The 19,366-nt window shown below is 36.4% G+C and overlaps 1 protein-coding gene across 1 annotated transcript; it reads left to right on the top strand.

Moving 5' to 3' along the window:
- The first annotated feature begins 302 nt into the window (after positions 1–302).
- On the top strand, positions 303–17,936 carry LOC127800709 (QWRF motif-containing protein 2-like). The gene is made up of 6 exons (XM_052335486.1): positions 303–1,686; positions 3,240–3,359; positions 6,155–6,271; positions 6,385–6,474; positions 17,224–17,331; positions 17,515–17,936. The coding sequence occupies exons 1-6, from the start codon at positions 526–528 to the stop codon at positions 17,566–17,568; spliced, it is 1,650 nt and encodes a 549-aa protein (XP_052191446.1). The 5' UTR covers positions 303–525; the 3' UTR covers positions 17,569–17,936.
- The last annotated feature ends 1,430 nt before the right edge of the window (positions 17,937–19,366 follow it).

The raw sequence follows: 19,366 nt of genomic DNA on the forward strand, positions 1-19,366 counted from the left end.
AGTTCCCTATCCCCGCCCTATTTCTCCATTTAATTATTATAAGTATAATTTGAAATTAGTTGTCCGCAACGAAACGTGAATGGGAAGGTTCTCCCACTTTCTCAGAAGAGAAGAGAAGGGAGCGAGGGAAATGCTTCTCAACGGGTCTTAATCGCCTTTCCGTAAGAGGCATGGTTGCGTGCGCATTAACTCTCGCGGACTCGCTTCCACGTGTCAGAGCACGTAATTTTTCACCCAACGCCCCGACTTTTCATTCCCGAACTACCCCTCACTCAACCCCACAAAATCGCGAGTGCCGCTCTTTCCTCACTCGACCCAGAGAGTAGACAATCACAGTGAACGCGCCTCGACCGTTATGCTCGTAATTCTCCCCGTAATAACGGTCATATTTCCGGCCTTCTATTCTCTCTCCCTCTCTCTCTCTCTCTCTCTATTACTTCTCCTTCTACTACTACTACTGCTGCTGCTGCTTGTGTCTGTATGTTAGGGTTTTGAGGCGGTGAGATGAGAGTGAAGTGAGCTATAATGGTGGTTTCATCGAAATGTGGGGCTCACATTACCAGCTCCAAAAGGCCTCCATTGTTGTCTTCTGGCGGCGAAAATGGCGTAGTTGGCAATCGGAGGGCCAAATCCAGAGAAGTCATCTCTCGCTACCAGACGCCCATCGCTTCTCGAACGGCTGCTGCGATGTCGCCTACTCAGGCTTCGCCGGCCTCCGCGGCGATCAAGCGGTCGCAGTCGACAGAGCGGCGGCGGCTGGGGACTCCGAGGCCGAGTAATCTGGGGAATTCCAGTGAAATTTCGACCGCCGCGAAGATGTTGGTTGGTTCGACGAGGAGTTTGTCGGTTTCATTTCAGGGAGGGTCGTTTTCGCTTCCCATGAGCAAGGAGAAGCCGGCGACGGAGAGGAGGAAAGCGACGCCGGCGAGGGATGCGACGGAGAATTCGAAGCTTGTTGATCAACGTCGGTGGCCTGGAAGATCGCGGGATGTGAATTCTCTCACGAGGAGTCTGGATTGTACTGGTGATAGGCAGAAATTGGGTGGATCCGGGACTGGAGCTGTAGTTAGGGCTTTGCAGCAATCCATGATTAGCGAAAGAAGTAGATTGAAAGGGAACTCGACCAACACGGAGATTGATAAATCTGTTTACCATGCTGTTGATGCAAATTCTGATTCTGGAGCGGTACAAGAACGTGGGAATGTTTCTCGGGTGCGTGGAGGCCCACGGGGGATCATGGTTCCGGCGAGGTTCTTGCAAGAGAGTACTCACCAGCTCCGGCAAGTTCCAGAACCAGTTTCTCCCATGTCGAAGAACAATGGACTGAAAACAGTGGCTCCACCAAAATTCAATGCATTGAGCTGCAGGGGATTACCTTCCCCTGTTCGTGGGGCTGCCCGTTCGCCATCACCTAGCAAGATTGCAATAAATTCGGCTTCTTCTCCATCAGGGACTATTCCAAGTCCATCTCGAATCAGGAATGGTGTAGCAAGCAAGGTGAGTAATGAATTGTGGGACACTCCATCGATTCTCAGCTTTTCTGCTGATTTGAGGAGAGGGAGGGTTGGAGAAAACCGGGTTTTTGATGCACACCTGCTGAGGCTGCTGTATAACCGTCACTTGCAATGGCGATTTATAAATGCTAGAGCAGATTCTGCAATGTTGGTCCAGAAAGTGACTGCAGAGGTACAGCTCTTTGAATCCCATTCATTACGTCTGGACTTCATTTGTACCACAGCAATTTTATTTATGCTGTTGTGATGTTGGTCCAGCAATTTCATTTATAACTGAAAGCATCTTGTTTTAATTGTTATTTGGGACCATGGAATTTAATCTCTGTTGCTCCTTTGGACTTCCGAATCAAGTCAAATCTAGTGGTCAAGCTTGCTTAGACTTGAATATCTTTCTGATAAAACTTTTCACTGTTGAACACTCTAGAATCATATAAAATGGAATTTCCTCTTAGCTGCCAATTTTGATCCAAAGTGCAGTATACAAACACTTGGCTGATCACTACTTGTAGAAAGTTGCTGATAGTTGTACAATCATGAGAGATTTCCATAGATGGAAGGCCAACTATTTTGTTGTTCATTTCCTTGCAATCCTTAAAACCTCATTAAACCTTGAAGATAATAATTTTTAAAGTTGGATGGGTTGATGGGCACATTATTTTCTGGTCTTTAGGACATATGGAAGTAGACAACTTTGATTGCATTCATCTCATTTAACGTTGGCTGATCACTACTTGTAGAAAGTAGACAACTTTGGTTCAATGCTCTGTTCTTACATTGTAATCTAACAGATATTACACGAGTGAAATTGATTCATGTTTTTAAGAGATTCATTTTTTTCACTTTTGTTTGTATTCGTTTAACCTTTTTCTTACTTTAATCAAAGTTGGTTTCTTATAAAAAGTATGAACTGAAAAATTGGCCAATGTCATTATAAAGCTTTCAAGTCAAGTTGCATACAAAATAAAAGAGAATGAAATACAAGTAGAAATTTGAAAGATCTTTGTCCCCTAATCTTTTAAGTTAATTGATATGAAGTAATGCAAAATTTGTAAATATATGGATCTAGACTAGTTTTGGCCCATTCTCATGTAACACATATGAGTTGTAATGAGCTTGGCTGTTATGCTTGCCTATGATGTAAATGAATTAGAATTTTGAAATATGGCTTTATTTATGCTTAAAAACATAGGTATATTCTTGTGTGTAAGGAATGAAAATTCAATCTCTTTATGGATATATTTGCAGTTACAAAAGGGAAGTATGAAATGTCATTTTCTTTTTGCTGAAGAAGTGTCATATCACATGATAGATAAAGTAGGAAAATAAAATTTTGTTCTTCGTTCTGATTGGGAATGCCAATGTAATGCCCATTCAGGAGGGTCTGTATAAGCCATATGATTTCAGTTTAATAGTTGTGGGCCTAAGAAATGTTGTGGGTCTGTATAAGCCATATGATCACGAAGCACTCCTTTTGGTATTGTTGATTATCTGATGCTATTAGCATGTGAATAGCCAATGTTTTCTTCCAGACATGCATTTAGTATTCTTTGTCCAAGTTCACCAGAACAAGAAAACATAAGTGGACTCTATCAAATCTAAATAAGGTTGCAGGTGAAAGGGTAGTGTAGTGAAGTCAGGTGACCTTCTCACTAATCTGTTTTTTCTCTCACCTAGCATAATGAGGTACTGGAAGGATTTTTTTCTGAATATTCTTATCTGTACCAGGAAAGCCTATATAATGCCTGGGTGTCTACTTTGAAATTGCGGCATTCCGTTAAAGCCAAAAGAGCAGAGCTACAGTTGCTGCAGAAAAATTTGAAGCTATATTCCATTCTGAAGGGACAAGTAAGATCATTAATGCACTGAATTACTATATTCCATTCTTAAGGGACAAGTAAGATCATTAATGCACTGAATTACTTTTCTTTCATGGTTTAACTTTTAAAGTTTTTTATTTTCTTTTTTGGGGAAAATTACATGTAGTAACCCTAAGGTTTAGGATAATTGTAAGAACTACTCCTGATGTTTGAGAAAATATAGTGAGTACCCCTAAGGTTTAATGCTATATTACAATTTTCCCTTTGCCATTAGTTAACCCCTAGTTAAACATTAAAAAATGGCCAAAATACCTATTTAAAGGCTTTCTCCTTAATTCTCTCTCGACCAGCGGCGATGACAACAACACTGTTCTTTTTTCTTTTTTTTAACCTGGGGTATCTAGACTTACGCCCAACTAGTCCCCAGGGGTGGCAACATTTTTCCCTAATGCACCCCTAGGTAAATCCGGATGCGGACCCAGCCTATACACACTCGAAGTAGACTTTCAGGAAACGGCTGCCCTCCCTATGGACCCTCCTTTACGTCATGCAGATGGAACCCCCCTAAGAGGCGACATAGCACACCAAGACTACGCCTCCACAAGGATTCGAACCTCCGATGCTCTTGTTAACCTCCTCCTGCTTTACCGCTGAACCATGCCCGTGAGGGCAACATTGTTCTTTTCTCTCTTCCTTACATGATGAACAAAGACCAAATAAACCCAAGCGTCTTGGTTCATCGCACAAATGAACACAGATTTGGTTTGGGTTCATCTCTTTCCTCTTTCTTTCTTCTCATCGAACCTAGATCTAGTTTCAATAAAAAACCTAGATCAAACACCATCTAGGTTCATGATCGAACCCAAATACGTAATGGTCACCAATTGCTAATGACTATTGGTTTTTTTTTTTTTTGTAAAATAAAAGGAGAGAGAAAGAGAGGAAAAAAGAGAGAGAATGAAGGGTAAAATGATTATTTTGTCCTTTTCTTTATCAAAAGGGGAGGTTATTGCTATTTCTGAAAGGTGAGGGATGGTTCTTTCTATTATGTCAAACCTTAGGGGTGGTTATTGCAATTTTCCCTTTTTTCCTTTTTCTGCTTAACTTTTTGTAGTTTCTTTATTTTTTTTTTTTACCTTCAAAATTCATGTTCTATTACTACTACTCATATTCTTTTTAGCAATTTGTTGAACTTGATCTTGGAAATTTTTGTTTTGTTGACAAGTGTCTATAACCGATTACTGTCATGTGCATGTGATGCTTTTCCTGTGGCCCGCTCCTAGAATTAGTTTTAAGAGTAAATTTCAGATAGACGCTCTGAGTGATCCTCAATCTCAAAGACACCTCTTCTAGTTTCAATTTGGCATTATAGTTGCCTATGTTTTTCTTTTTCCAAGTAGCACCTCTTGTTAAGCTGGAGGCTAACATCAGTAGTAGACTTATTCAAATTACATTGTTTTGGCATAGATATGGCATGTGGATGTAGATGGTGATGCCAAAATAATATAATTTGGTACAATGCTATTATCTTCCACTTACCAAATGGTGCTGATAGAAAAGAAAATAAACCATAGGGACTTCTGATGCCAAATTGAAATAACAGGAGATATCTTTGAATCTAACTTAAACCAAAATTACTCTATATGCAAATTAGTCTAATTTTGAAAACATGAGATAAAGGCTGGATATGTTGTTGTTGTTTGAAAACATAAGATAAGGTTTTCTGATTCACACTTATATAGGTACTCACTGCTAAGCCTTTAAATATCTTTATGCATTTTATTTAAGTCCATAGTGGATAAGAAAAGGAAAGAAACTACAATGTGAATCAGATATTAAAAAGATTGTATTAGTAATAGCATTTTTTAATTTTAGTTTTTTTGTTTGTTCTACACCTGCATGTTTGTTACCTTGATTTTGTAAAGTTAATTCTTGTGCATTACAAGTTATGTCCTAACAAATTCACCTTCCAGTTTGACATCTTCATAAAATCTCTTCCTCTCTCTATCTATCTCTCTGAGAAGCTTGATCTTTTCATAAATCTCATCACTTCTTTCTACATCTGTTATTTTTGGCACTATCATCTTGAACAATAAATAGTTCTTATCTTCCAGTTTGGTTACTGTTATTTTTATCAAGTGTTCTCAGTGATTTTTTTTTTTTTTTTTTGTATTTTCTTTGTCAAATTAATACCCACCTACATAAATAAATATCTCATCATTCAGCAAACCACACATTCACACCTGGCACTTTGTTTTGCATTTACGTTGTATCACACCATCTTTATGTTTTTCGTACCATTATGTAGTTCATGCTTTTTACGTGCACATGTAAACCACCTTTTTTACTCACAAGCATCTTAAGAATTCAACTCAATACTTTCTATTGAATGCTGGTTTTGCTTGATAAGCTAGGAAGAATATCCAAATCAATCTGGTAATGTAAATTTGCACCTGCAAAACACCATTATTACTCACTCTCTTCTAAAGAAGTCAACTTTGAGGCTTGATTTTGCCCCTCTGGTATCTCATTTTGAAGAGCCAAAATATGGATAATTGGGAAATCATTTAGGAGATAGCTTCATCATCACCAGTCATGCTGCTACCAGGGTTGTTTTCTGTTGTGTGAGCAGCATGAACACTCTATGATGGTCTTTTGTGTTTTTTAGAGTTCTGATTGCATCTAGTTTATCAAAAATCTACTTTTTGTTAAAGGTTACAGATCTTGAGATGTTCAATTATTCATGAGTCATTAGTGGGCTTTGTTGGTTTTAGACATCTGGAAGCCCTTTGTTTTGAATCTAATCATATTTGCTGAATGCAGATTCCATATTTGGATGATTGGGATCTTATTGACCAGGATCACTTAGGCTCTTTGTCAGAGGCTATTGAAGCTTTGGAAGCCAGCACTCTTCGGCTTCCTGTTGTTGGTGGCGCAAGGGTATGTGCTTCTTCCTTCTATCTTGAATGAGAGTCGCTGAATTACTCAAGTGCATGAATGATATGGCATTTACAGGGCATTGACAAACCATTGTCTTTCTTGGTTCATGACAGGTGGACATTCAAAATCTAAAAGATGCCATTTGTTCAGCAGTTGATGTGATGCAGGGAATGGGATCTTCGATATTCTCTTTGTTGACAAAGGTATTCCAATCTTTAGATTTTTCTTCTCCGTTTGTTGTGGATGAGTTAAACTTCGAATATGTTTTGTTAGTGATCTGGTTCTGTTTAGTTATATTTTTAGCTTGGACACAACATATACAACTGGAATATGATGCGTAGGGTGGTAATAGCTTCTCATAAATTTATAGAGCTAAGTAGCTAACTATATGTTTTGGTTCACAGCATGAACCAATGTTGTTTCACTTTTACAGTGAGATATTGTATGGTTACTTAGACCTGTTGGATTAGAAGACTCTGCAGAAGATGTGCAGCAATAGTAGTTAGGCCAAAATGATTGCTTCCATTGGGAATTGGAATGGGGAAAGGTCCAACTTAAATTAATATATCTAGGGGTATGATCAGACTATCTTATTCTCAGCCTGTAATAGGTCCAAACATGGTCTGACAAGTCAGACTAACACCAGGGCATGTTGACCAACCATTACTACTCTGGTATATAAATATAGATTTTGAGCTACATCCAAATTGGATTGCAGAAATGCTGGTGGAGACGGTCTTTTAGCTTGGTACACAACTGGCTGAACCTTTAGCTTGGGAAACAGAGAGGCGTGATGAGATAGTTGCTTGTAGAGGCAGATTGTGCAGATGTCTGGATATCTCAGGTTGCTAAGGAACTGGGAATCTTGAGCACTTGTGGTTTGATAGCTTTGCTTGGGACGTCACTGCAATGGCAATCAAGTACCAATGGGATCACTTGATTTGGAGAGTACAAAGTCCCTGGCTTCAGTCCCATTGGGAGTAGACTCTAGGAGACAAGGTTATCTAAAGTATAGATAAAACCATTTGGGTTCTGTTATGGTACATTAGATCACTTGTGGCTTGGTGGCTCGCCTTGTCATGCCAATGCAACAGATTATCATCATTATCAAATGCAACTTATCCTAACAAAGTTAGCCTCTCGGTGGCAGATACTCATAATGGCAATTGACTTCTAAAAGTCATATTGATAATACAAATTCATGCAAAAGAAGAATGTGGCAAAATTTTACACCAGATACCCTTCTTGACACAAGTCTCTAGCAGGGGAAAGATGAGATAAAGCTTCAACACTCACCATCTTCATATGGAAAAAGTTTCATGAAATAGCGATGAATGAAAATAATTGGCATGTCGCTGCAACAGATATCTAGTGCCAATAGGACAACTTGATTTAGAAAGAAAGTTCTTGTTCCAGTCCCATTTGGAGTAGACCTAATTTACCTTGGGGACAAGGTTAATTAGAGTTGTGGTTTTGTGGCTTGCCTTGAGACGTCACTACCAACATATATCTAGTCCCAATAGGACATATTGATTTAGAGAGGAAGTCCTTATTCCGGTCCCAGTAGGAGTAGACTCTTGGGACAAGGTTAATCTGAAGGACAGTAAAAACCATTCAGGTTCTATTACTGGATATTATAGTGCTGCAGAACCATTACCCTGATCATTCTGCAGAGTTTTATCTTTTATAACTGCCTTCCATGTATCAGCCATTACCCTCTCATGCCTGTACTTTTTCCAACAAATTGTTAATAAATTGTAATGAATTGTTTGTCTCTGAATAGAAAGTTTTTAAACTGGTTCTCTAGGTGAGAGTACTGAGGCGAAATTCCCATTTGATACCCACTTTATTATGTTAATAAATTCTAGCATGGATTTCACAATTTTTCATCTACAGCTTATATCTTCATGATTAGGGTAAAACACATATTCCTGAAAATGAAAGCAAAGCAACAACAAATAATATTAAATAGTGCCACAAACCAAAGCGACGGTTACTAGATCAGATGTCCAACCAGGGATGCTGGTTGTGAGAGGTTGTTATGCAGTCCAAGGGAAAAAATGAAATTAAATATATAGCTGCCCTGCAATTTGGTCGCATATTTTTACATTTTGTAAGTGTGAAAATTTTAGTTTCTAGTAATACTTAACAGTAAGTTTTCCCCTCAGCCTTAAGGTATTCCCATAGCTTATATTATGGTTGCTCTTGGATTACTTTGCACTAAGTGAACTCTTTGGCTAGTTTAAGAGTCTATTTTCTACCTATCTTTTGCTCTTGGAGAGAGATTTGTGGTGACAAAACCTCTTCTAGTTCTTTTTTTTATGAGGATTGCTATGATTTTTTCACAGTTGTTAAGTATTGAGTTTTGAGCCCTATGAGTCTTGGAATTTGATCCTTGCTTGTGGAGATTCACAACATATGGCCTTAGAGTTTTTTGTTCTGCCCTCCTGTTCATGCCACCAAATGCATTCATTACTAATTCATAGCCATTGCCCTTAGTCTTGATATTCTTATTTTCCTCTCTATCTCTAATTCTTACACTATTTTTTTTTTTTTAATTCACCTGGGGTGTCTGAGCTTTGTCCAATTAATCCTCAGGGGCGAGTGACCTTCCCCCCTGATGCACCTCCCAGGTAATTCCGGAGACACCTCCCAGGTAAATCCGGAGACAAACACAGTCTATACACACTCAAAGCTGGACATTTGGTGCAGTCCATGCGGGACTTGCCTTCCAACCTTACTATTGCCTTACAGCTAAATGCTACCTTCTAACAATAATTTTGCCTTCCAAATCACCGTACTGATTCGAACCCCGATACTCCATGTGAAACTCCAGGTGTTTTACCACTACACCATGCCCGTGGGGGCTTACACTATTTTTGTATATAGCATTTGACACAAATTGAAATGAGAAGAAAAGGAGAAAAAAATGTATAAACCCTTTTCCATAGTAACCAAAGATTTTTCTAGAAATCTTTATAAATTTTATTCTCATTTTTTTAAAACAATCAAACAATTCTAAGAAATTTACTCTTGTTGAGAAAAACGCACCTCATAAAATATGAGAAACTCCATGATCTAAAACTGAATATTTTCTTGTATTAATATTGAAAACCACTCCTATTTATAGACTAAAATAATCTAAAACTAAATCTAACTAGTATTGCATAATTATCATAATTATAAATACTTGTGGAATCCTAATTAGATTTAGTTTTAGATTATTTTAGTTTATAAATAGTAGTTGTTTTCAGTTTTAGTCATTGTACAAAGTTCAGATTTCTTGGTTGATACAAAAGAGAATTCAAAGAAAGATTCTGATGGTTCTCATATTTTGAGATATCTTTTTGGTAACATGGTATCGGAGCCAACTCTGATCTAAAGCTCTCTTGTTTCTCTCTCTAGTCTAGTGGTTCAGATCATTATTAATCTACCTTCATGTTATGTACTTGGTTTGGATCTAGTTATCTTCAGAAACCTGATTGTACAGAATATTTTTACAAATTTTGTCATCCGTCAGAAGCTTACTGAACAAATGACAAGAAACTGTAAACTAAGCTTACTCGAGTATCAAAGGGAGATTAGTTGATTGAATAGAAGCTATATTTTATTTCTGTGACAATGAGATATATTTTTATACACAATACAGCACAAAATATCTCCAGAAAGATAGGAACAATTATCTCCTAAACTATAGGAATAGATTTACAAGTTTAAATTGAGAAATTTGATAGAGTTGTTGGGGCTATCTTCTTCATACTGTTTTATCTCCTTATCCTCACTTTATCTCCTTGAATTTCTCTTAATCTCTTTTATCTCCTTATCCTTGGCCATAAAAGATAAACCCGATCATCTATTTTAATCTTTCCAACTCTCACCTTCAAGCTGGTGAATAGATGTCAATCATTCAGTTTGCTCACACATAGATCAAATTCTGGTTTAGCCAAAGCCTTTGTAAGAACACATGCTTCTTAAGACTTAGTAGAGATACGAGGAAAGAGTGACAGCCCCACTTTCTATTTCAGACTTAATAAAATTTCTATCAATTCTCACATGCTTCATCCTATAATTTGAACTGGGTTGTGGATTATATTTATCACTAATTTTACTATCACTAAACAGCTGCATAGGAACAGTTAAAGGTAGATTTAAATCAGAAATCAACCTCTGGATCCAAATAAGCTCACGAATTCCTTGCGCTATGGCTCTTAGCTTCTACACTGCTGCAAGCTACAACATATTACTTTTACTTCTCCAAGTAACCAGATTTCCCCAAACCTTTGTACAATATCCAGTTGTAAACTTGCTATCTTCAATAGCTACTACCCAATATGCATCTAAGGAACCAACTATATTTCTGTCCATGGTTTTCTTGAATGGAAACCCTTTACCTAGACTTCCCTTGAGATATCTCAAAATCTGATTCACTGCATCCAGTGTCTTTTAGTGGGAGCATGCATAAACTAACTAATAATACTCACATTGAAAGCAATGTCAAGCCTAGTTAGAGACAAATAGATTAGTTTGCCTACTAGATGTTGATATCTATTCCGATCCATTGGTGGATCTTCCTCCAATACTTTTTGCTTCCAATTTCGTTCTAAGGGTGTTCCAGCTAGTCTACATCCAATCTTACCTATTTCTTTAAGTAAATCCAAGGTGTACCTATTTCCCAAGCCCGGATAAAGGAGGAGGGTTGTGTTAGGTAACCGACAGCCAACGTAAAACTTAGTCGGATCCAAAACATGAACTCTAGACAAATTATGAAAAATCGTTTGGGCGTGGGCGTAACCCTTCATAGCGACGCGCTACACTGCCCTCATGTAGTGACAAGTGAGCTAGGGCCGCTGCATCAGCGCCCGGATGTAGTGATAAATGAGCAAGGGTTCCCGCATTTGCTTGGACGGATGTGGGTAAAGAAGCTAGTACAAAATCAAAACCAAAATCAAAATCAAAACCAAAACCAAAACCAAAAACAAAATCAAATTCAAAGTCAAGGCCAAAAACAAAATCAAATCCAAAGTCAAGGCCAAAAACAAAATCATAGATTAAGGATTGGGTCATGGAACATAGGAACATTAACAGGCAAAGCTATGGAAGTGGTGGATGTGATGATTAGGAGAAAAATTAATATTATGTGCCTTCAAGAGACGAGATGGGTAGGGAAAAAAGCAAAAACTTTATCAGAAGCTGGATATAAAATATGGTACACAGGAACTGATCGAGCGAAAAATGGAGTGGGGATTATTATGGATAAAAGCTTAATAGATGAGGTAGTGGATGTAAAGAGAATAGGGGATAGGATTATTATGGTGAAGATTAGTCTAGGAAGAATGACTATGAATATCTTTAGTACATATGCACCACAAGCGGGGTTAGGTGATGAGATAAAAGCAAAATTCTGGCAGGACCTAGAGGGACTCATTCAAATGATACCAAGAGGAGAGAAAGTGATTATAGGAGGTGACTTAAATGGGCACGTGGGTAGAGATGGAAACGGATATAGAGAGGTACATGGAGGGTATGGATTCGGGGAAATTAATAATGAGGGTAAATCTATCCTAGATTTTGCTATGGCATATGGGCTCATTATAACCAATACTAGGTTCAAAAAACGGGACGAACACTTAATCACATATAAAAATATCACCTCAAGCACCTAAATAGATTACTTCCTCATGAGACAAGAGGATCGGTTATGTTGTAGGGATTGTAAGGTGATACCGGGAGAGTGTTTGACTACTCAACATAGACTTCTAGTACTTGACGTCCAAGTAAGAAATTGGAAGAGAAAAAATCACATAAAACAAAATCCAAGAATCAGATGGTGGAATTTAAAAGGGGAGAAACAACTAATCTTCAAAGAAAAATTAAGGGGTAGAAGGGAATGGAATGGAGAAAGACAGACAAACCAAATGTGGAAAGAAATGGCTAATGCTCTGAGAAGCACGGCAAAGGTAGTCCTTGGAGAGACAAATGGTAGAGCACCTAACCTTAAGGAGTCTTGGTGGTGGAATGAAGAGGTACAATTGAAAATTAAAAATAAGAAAACTTGCTATAAGGCGGTATATCAATGCAACAATGAAGAAAATCAAAAAAATTATAAAGAAGCAAAAAAAGGCAGCAAAAAGAGCTGTTAGTGAAGCAAGGTCAAAAGCATATGAGAATCTATATAAACGACTTGATACAAAAGATGGAGAAAGGGATATATATAAATTAGCTAAAGCAAGAGAAAGAAAAACACGAGATTTAAATCAAGTGAAATGCATAAAAGATGACAATCAAAATGTTTTAGTAAATGAGGGAGCGATTAAGGAGAGATGGAATGAGTATTTCACAAAATTATTCAATGATGGTGGTGACACAAGAGTTAGGTTGGGACATCTTAGTAACTCCGAAAGGAATGTGAGCTACACATTCTATCGACGCATAAGTTCAAATGAAATAAGGCAAGCATTAAAAAAGATGAAAAATCATAAGGCAGTGGGACCAGATAATATACCAATAGAAGCATGGAAATGCATGGGAGAAGAGGGCATCTCCTGGCTAACGCAACTATTTAACGCCATCCTTAAATCAAAAAAGATGCCAGATGAGTGGAGGAAGAGTACTTTGGTTCCTATATATAAGAACAAAGGAGATGTTCAAAATTGTGAAAATTATAGAGGAATTAAGTTAATGAGTCATACCATGAAACTCTGGGAGAGAGTAATAGAGCAGAGGCTCAGAAAGGAAACAAAGGTGTCAGAAAATCAGTTTGGTTTCATGCCTGATAGGTCAACAATGGAAGCTATATATTTACTGAGGCATCTAATGGAAAGGTATCGAGATCATCAGAAGGACCTATATATGGTGTTTATAGATCTAGAAAAGGCCTATGATAGGGTCCCTAGAGAAGTATTATGGAGGGTTTTAGAGAAGAAATGAGTCAAAATAGCCTATATACAAGCCCTTAAGGACATGTATCATGGTGTAGAGACAAGGGTCAGAACATGCGGAGGGGATACTGAACCATTTACAACTACAATAGGACTGCATCAAGGTTCTGCACTAAGCCCATACTTATTGGCCCTAGTAATTGATGAACTCACTAAAGATATTCAGACAGATGTGCCATGGTGTATGCTATTTGCAGACGACATAGTGTTGGTGGATGAAACAAAAGAATGAGTGAACACTAAGCTTGAGTTGTGGAGAAACAATTTAGAATCTAAGGGATTTAAATTAAGTAGAAAGAAAACATAATATATGGAATGCAAATTTAGTAAAAATGCAAGAGTGGATGATGTTATAATAAAATTAGAAGACCAAATCTTACAAAGAAAAGACCATTTTCGATATTTGGGATCAGTGATTCAAAAAGATGGAGAAATCCACGAGGATGTCGCACATAGAATTAAGGCAGGTTGGCTAAAATGGAGAAATGCATCGGGAGTGTTATGTGATGGTAAAATCCCATTAAAATTGAAAGGAAAATTTTATAGGACAGTTATAAGACCAGTCTTGCTGTATGGCTCAAAATGTTGGGCAGTCAAATACCAGCATGAACAAAAGACGAGTGTAGCGGAAATGAGGATGTTAAGATGGATGTGCGGACATACAAGAAAGGATAAAATTAGAAATGAAGTTATTCGTAATAAGGTCGGAGTAGTGCCAATCGAGGAGAAGATGAGAGAGACTAGACTAAGATGGTTTGGTCATGTGAGAAGGAGACTAAGAGACGCTCCTGTGAGGAGAGTTGATGAAATGGAACAATTAGTCACAAAAAAAGGTAGAGGTAGACCCAAGAAGACTTTGGGAGAGACATTAAAATTTGATATGAAATATATAGATCTAAATAAGGATATGACAAAAGACAGAAATACATGGAAGTCTAAAATTCATGTAGCCGACCCCACATAGTGGGATAAAGGCTGGATATGTTGTTGTTGTTGTTGTATTCTACTTCTTGCAATTTCCATACCTAGGAAATATTTGAGAGCTCTTGGATCTTTCACTTTGAAAGTTGCCTGCAGTTTCATTTTTAGATTCTCAATTTCGAGTTCATCATCTCTCGTTATTATCATATCATCAACATAAACAATAAGGCTTGATTGTTTTCCATACTCACCCCTTTTTATAAATAGAGTATGATCCGCTTTCCTTTGATTATAGCCAAGTTGTTTCATTACAATACTAAATCGAGTGAACCACGCCTTTGGAGATTGTTTTAAGCCATCAAATGATTTTTTAGTTTACATACCTTGATAGATTCCTGGTCCTCAAATCCCGATGGAGTCTTCATATACACCTCCTTCTCTAATGTGCCATTCAAGAGTGCATTCTTGATATATTATAGCTGATGTAATTTCCAATCCAAATTTGTAGCAACAAACAGTAAAATTTTATTAGAGTTCAATTTAACTACAAGTGCAAATGTCTCCTTGTGGTCAATCCCAAATGTTTGAGTGAAACCTTATGCCACAAGTCTTACTTTGTACCTTTCAACAATGCCATCTGGTCTATATTTAACTGTGAAAACCCATTTGTTAACAACAATCTTTTTTCCTTGGAGAGCCTTATGAATATCTTTTGGCACTTGAATTTCATCAACTTTCGTAATAAAATGTCTTGAAATCACTTGATAACATGGAATATATAAGATAGTTCGAAATTGGATGTTTAGTACAATTTCTTATCCCTTTTCTTATAGCAATTGGAAGATCCAAATCATCCTCTGCTCCTTCATTATTTTCAAATCAAGTCTTCTCCTCCTCTTGAGAGTTTGTTATGGGAGGACCTGCTATTGGCTCGGATTCATGACTTTGTATCGGAGCTCGTGGTCTCCTAGCCAAGACTAGTTTAGGGTTTGTATACAACTCTCTCCCTTGACTTGAGACTCGAGTAGTGGAGGAGTATTAGGCTCGGTTTGAGGCAATTCAGGTAAGGCTATAGGTACAAAAATAGTTGAATCCCAATGTTTGTCTTCTTGATTATCATGCTCCCCCTAGATAGAAGGTTTGATGTTCGTGAAATGAAACATCACAAGAAACAAAAAATCGTTTTGAAGGAGAGTGGTAACACTTGTAGCCTTTTTTATTAGGTGAATAACCAAGGAAGACACATTTAAGTGCCTTAGGATCAAATTTACCTCTAGTAGAGTGGATAGTATGAACAAAAACTTTACAGCCAAACACCCGAATGGAGAGGGAATTATGAACTCTAGAGGAGGGAAATGTAGACAACAGTTTGTTGATAGGAGTATGATATTGTAGAATTTTTTATGGAAGCCGATTAATGATATAAGCAGAAGTAAGAATGGCTTCCCCCAAAAAAGAATGTGGTACATTACTTGCAAACATAATGGCCCTTGCAACTTCAAGTAAGTGACGATTTTTTCTTTCTGCAATGCCATTTTGTTAAGAGGGGGTAGGCACTAGAGCTTTGGCGGAATATACCATACTCTTCAAGATATTAGTTTAGCTCATGAGAAAAATGTTCTCTCCCATTATCTGTTTGTAGAATATGAATTGAAGACTGAAAAACATTGGTAATGAATCTATAGAATTGTTTGAAGATGACATTCACTTCAGACTTTTCTTTCATTAGGTAAACCCAACAAACCATTGGCCCCCAGTTAAATTAGGTACTCTATATGAACCCCATACATCGCTATGTATAAGATGAAAGGGAGTAGATGGTTTATAGAGGTGGGGAGGAGGATGTGTTCTAGGTTGCTTTGCCAAAACACAATGTTCACAATGAAACAAAGAAGGATCTTTATTAATGAATTAACTAAGGATGCAAATGTTTCAAATAAGAAAAACTTGGATGACCTAGGACTTTGCCAAAGTTTAATGTTTGAATCTCAAACAATAGAAAGAATAGTAGGTTGTGTCTTACGTGTCGAAGGAGGGTTAATACTTGATAGGTAGTAGAGACCATTTTGCTTCTCGGCATTGTCAATCGTTCTCCTTGATGATAAATCCTAAAATTAACTGCAAGAAACGGAAAAAAATTATGGAGCAGTTAGAATCTCTAGTTATCTTACTTATCGTAAGTTGCACTTCAAATCTGGAACATAAAGTATTGATTTTAATTTTAAACCAGAAAAATCCATATCTCCTCTTCCTTCGGCCTTACACATTAATCCATCTGCCACAGTAATTCCAATATTCTCCTTACAAGGTTTATAGTTTATAAGCCTTGTTATTGAACTTGTCATGTTATCAGATGCGCCAGTGTCCACAATCCATACATCCTGCAAACTTTTATAAGATAAGGAGGAGGAGATAAGTCTCATACTACCTCTCTAAGTTGTTAGTGCAGCAGGACTTGATGAGACAGGTTCTGATTCTTTATGATCCGTCCTATATAAGTTTGGTGCATTCTTTTCTTTGCCCACTATTGTATTTCACATAGCAGTAGTTCAAAAAGTTGTGGGTATGCAATGGTGATTGTGTACACCGATCCTATTGGGTCTTACTTACATTTTCTTGACACTAATTTATTGATCCAGTATCTGAAAGTTGTTCCTAAATGGGCAAATAGAAATTTTGGACCCCCATTTAGGACAAACTTTCCAGATAAAAAATTCATTAATCTTTATTTATTTATTGATGGGACAATGAGGAGAAAAGAATGAAGAGAAAGAAAGGTGTTAACAAAATCAGCAAAGAATAAAGGGGGAAAAAAAATCCAGAATCCATTATTTTCTGGATGTCCTTCTGTTTCATGAATGTGTTAGATTCCTTTTTTTTTTTGCTGTGGAATGCATTAGATATCGATGAGCTCTTTTAAAAATTACAATAGTTGAAGTCCTAGCTTACTAAACTTATAGAAGTTGTGACTGGTCTTGGATGCTATCTTGAACTCTTAAGTCTTTTGCCTCTTTAGCTTTAAGTAAGAGACTGACTAGCCATTGAATATACTTGAACACTGCAAAGATCTCATTGGTATTTTCCCATCAACAGGTAGATAAAGTGAACTCATTGGTGTATGAGCTTGCAAACTCAACTGCAAAGGAACACGCTCTGCTTGAACACTGCAAAGATCTCTTGTCCACACTAACAGTCATGCAGGTAAGGGCAAACTTCCATTTCTTCAAGCCTCTTGACTTTCAACTTTTTAATGTAGGATGCATTTCATTCCAACATGAATTTTCATTCATGAGGGAAGACTCGGTGTGTGATTCTTTGAGTTTTCTTTCATCTTCCTAACTGTAGCGATATATTTCCCTTTCTGCAATTGTTTATTGTTACTAGGTGAAGAATTGTAGCCTCGGAACACATATACTACAACTCCGGCGCACACCCTGAAGCCTGACAACAGAATTGCTGAAGCTGCTGATGTGATTTGATCGCTCACTTTACAAGCTAACATTACGCAAAAATCACTATTGCCGGCCACAATGGAACAGCCGGCGATCGGAAAGTGTTTTTCTTTGGCTTGGAAAGGCTGAAGTGTGTTCATTTGCACCCCCTTTCTTCGGCTTGGAAAGGCTGTGTTACATATCAAGTGTGTGGTTTATTTTGTTTGTATGCATATAGATGTGGCTTCTTGATTTCAGAATAGATCTTAAGAAAAGTATTTGACACGTTTCAGACAGAATATATGTGTATATAAATATGTATAGATAATGTTTTCAATTTCTCAATTTGAATTGCTCCTCTCGAATTCTTTGTCACCCCCTTTTTGAATGCTTAACAATCATCTCATCTCGTATAAAAACTTAATAAGTTTTTGAAGATAAGTAATATTATTATTTTTAGTCTTCATATTTTTAATATATATAATTATTTAATAATAATAATTATTATTTAATAATTGATTGACAAATGTTGTTACACTTTATGAGATATTAGCCATTCTAATTCATAAACTCGTGTGTGAAAATATTACTTTATGAAAGAAGAGCACTTAATTATAAATCATAGTTACCATTAATAATATTTAAGTCGTCACCCTTTCTAGAAAGTAGAAGCGGCGAAGGGCAGGATCAAAGAATCTATTGGCATGATGAGCTCACTGCCTTTATCTTAATCTCTCTCAGTTTATTAATTAGTTTTGCCTTATGGTTGCTAATTATTTATATATCATCGCCACTCTTATCCTTGTCTTTAGGTCAGTAAACTAATTCAACTTGAGAACTCTTTGATAATAAATTTATGATCAATTCAACTTGTAGACTTTTGACAATTAAGTTATAAAAAAATGGAAAAAATAATGTGGATGCTGAGGCTGTTTGATACATGCCCAATTATTGTAATATATATATTTTTTATTTTTAAATAAAGAGATTCAATAATAAATTACCTTTATGAATTTTCTTCTTCAATTGGCATTATTCCATTTGTTTATTTTTCCAGCTTTTGAACTTTGCAAGGAGAACCAAAAATTAAATGAATCATCTTTGTCAAACAGTTATAATTTAGAATGTTATAAATTACTAATATAATAATCTTTGTTATATAATTCCAAGTGTTAGGTAGTTAATTATTAATATATTCAAGCTACGAGTATAATTAAAATAAGAATATTGTAGCGAATATGTAAATATATATAAAAAAAAAAAAGAAGACAAAATACAAATAAGATCATATTTAATAAGCTTAGAGAGTTACGCCTACTAAAAATAAAGATAAAGATATGTAAGATGCAACTAAAAGATTAAATACCGGAAATGAATTAATAAATATATTTATATATATATATGTGTGAGATAATTAGGGATGGAATGGAGTAAGTTTGTAATATAGGCAAAAACAATCTTAAAAAGAAAATTTTGATAGGAAATTTTTGTACACAAAAGTTAATGATATAATATATATATATATATTTTAAAAAATATATAATATAATTTATTAAATAAGAAAAATGAATTTTTAAAATACCCTCCCTATATTTTGTTTCAAAAAATAAAAACTAACTCTATTAACAAAATATAAACTAAAGATCTTCATTTAAGTTTTACCTTTAAAAAGTAAAAATTCAACTACATCTATAAATAGCCACCTGATGAATATTTATTTAAAATATTATACATATATATAATAAAACAGACCACAACTTTTCTACTGTATTTATAATAAAATGTGGTCTTAAATGTATAAGCTG

Source organism: Diospyros lotus, chromosome 4 (assembly GCF_014633365.1).
Source record: "Diospyros lotus cultivar Yz01 chromosome 4, ASM1463336v1, whole genome shotgun sequence".
In the NCBI taxonomy this organism is placed as follows: Eukaryota; Viridiplantae; Streptophyta; class Magnoliopsida; order Ericales; family Ebenaceae; genus Diospyros; species Diospyros lotus.

What these genes read in the sequence shown, in the direction of transcription:
- LOC127800709 (XM_052335486.1), top strand. Translation starts at nt 526, where the DNA reads ATGGTGGTTTCATCGAAATGTGGGGCTCACATTACCAGCTCCAAAAGG. An exon ending in TCCAGAAAGTGACTGCAGAG is followed by an intron (nt 1,687 to 3,239) that starts GTACAGCTCTTT and finishes TATCTGTACCAG; the next exon opens with GAAAGCCTATATAATGCCTG. An exon ending in CTGTTGTTGGTGGCGCAAGG is followed by an intron (nt 6,272 to 6,384) that starts GTATGTGCTTCT and finishes GGTTCATGACAG; the next exon opens with GTGGACATTCAAAATCTAAA.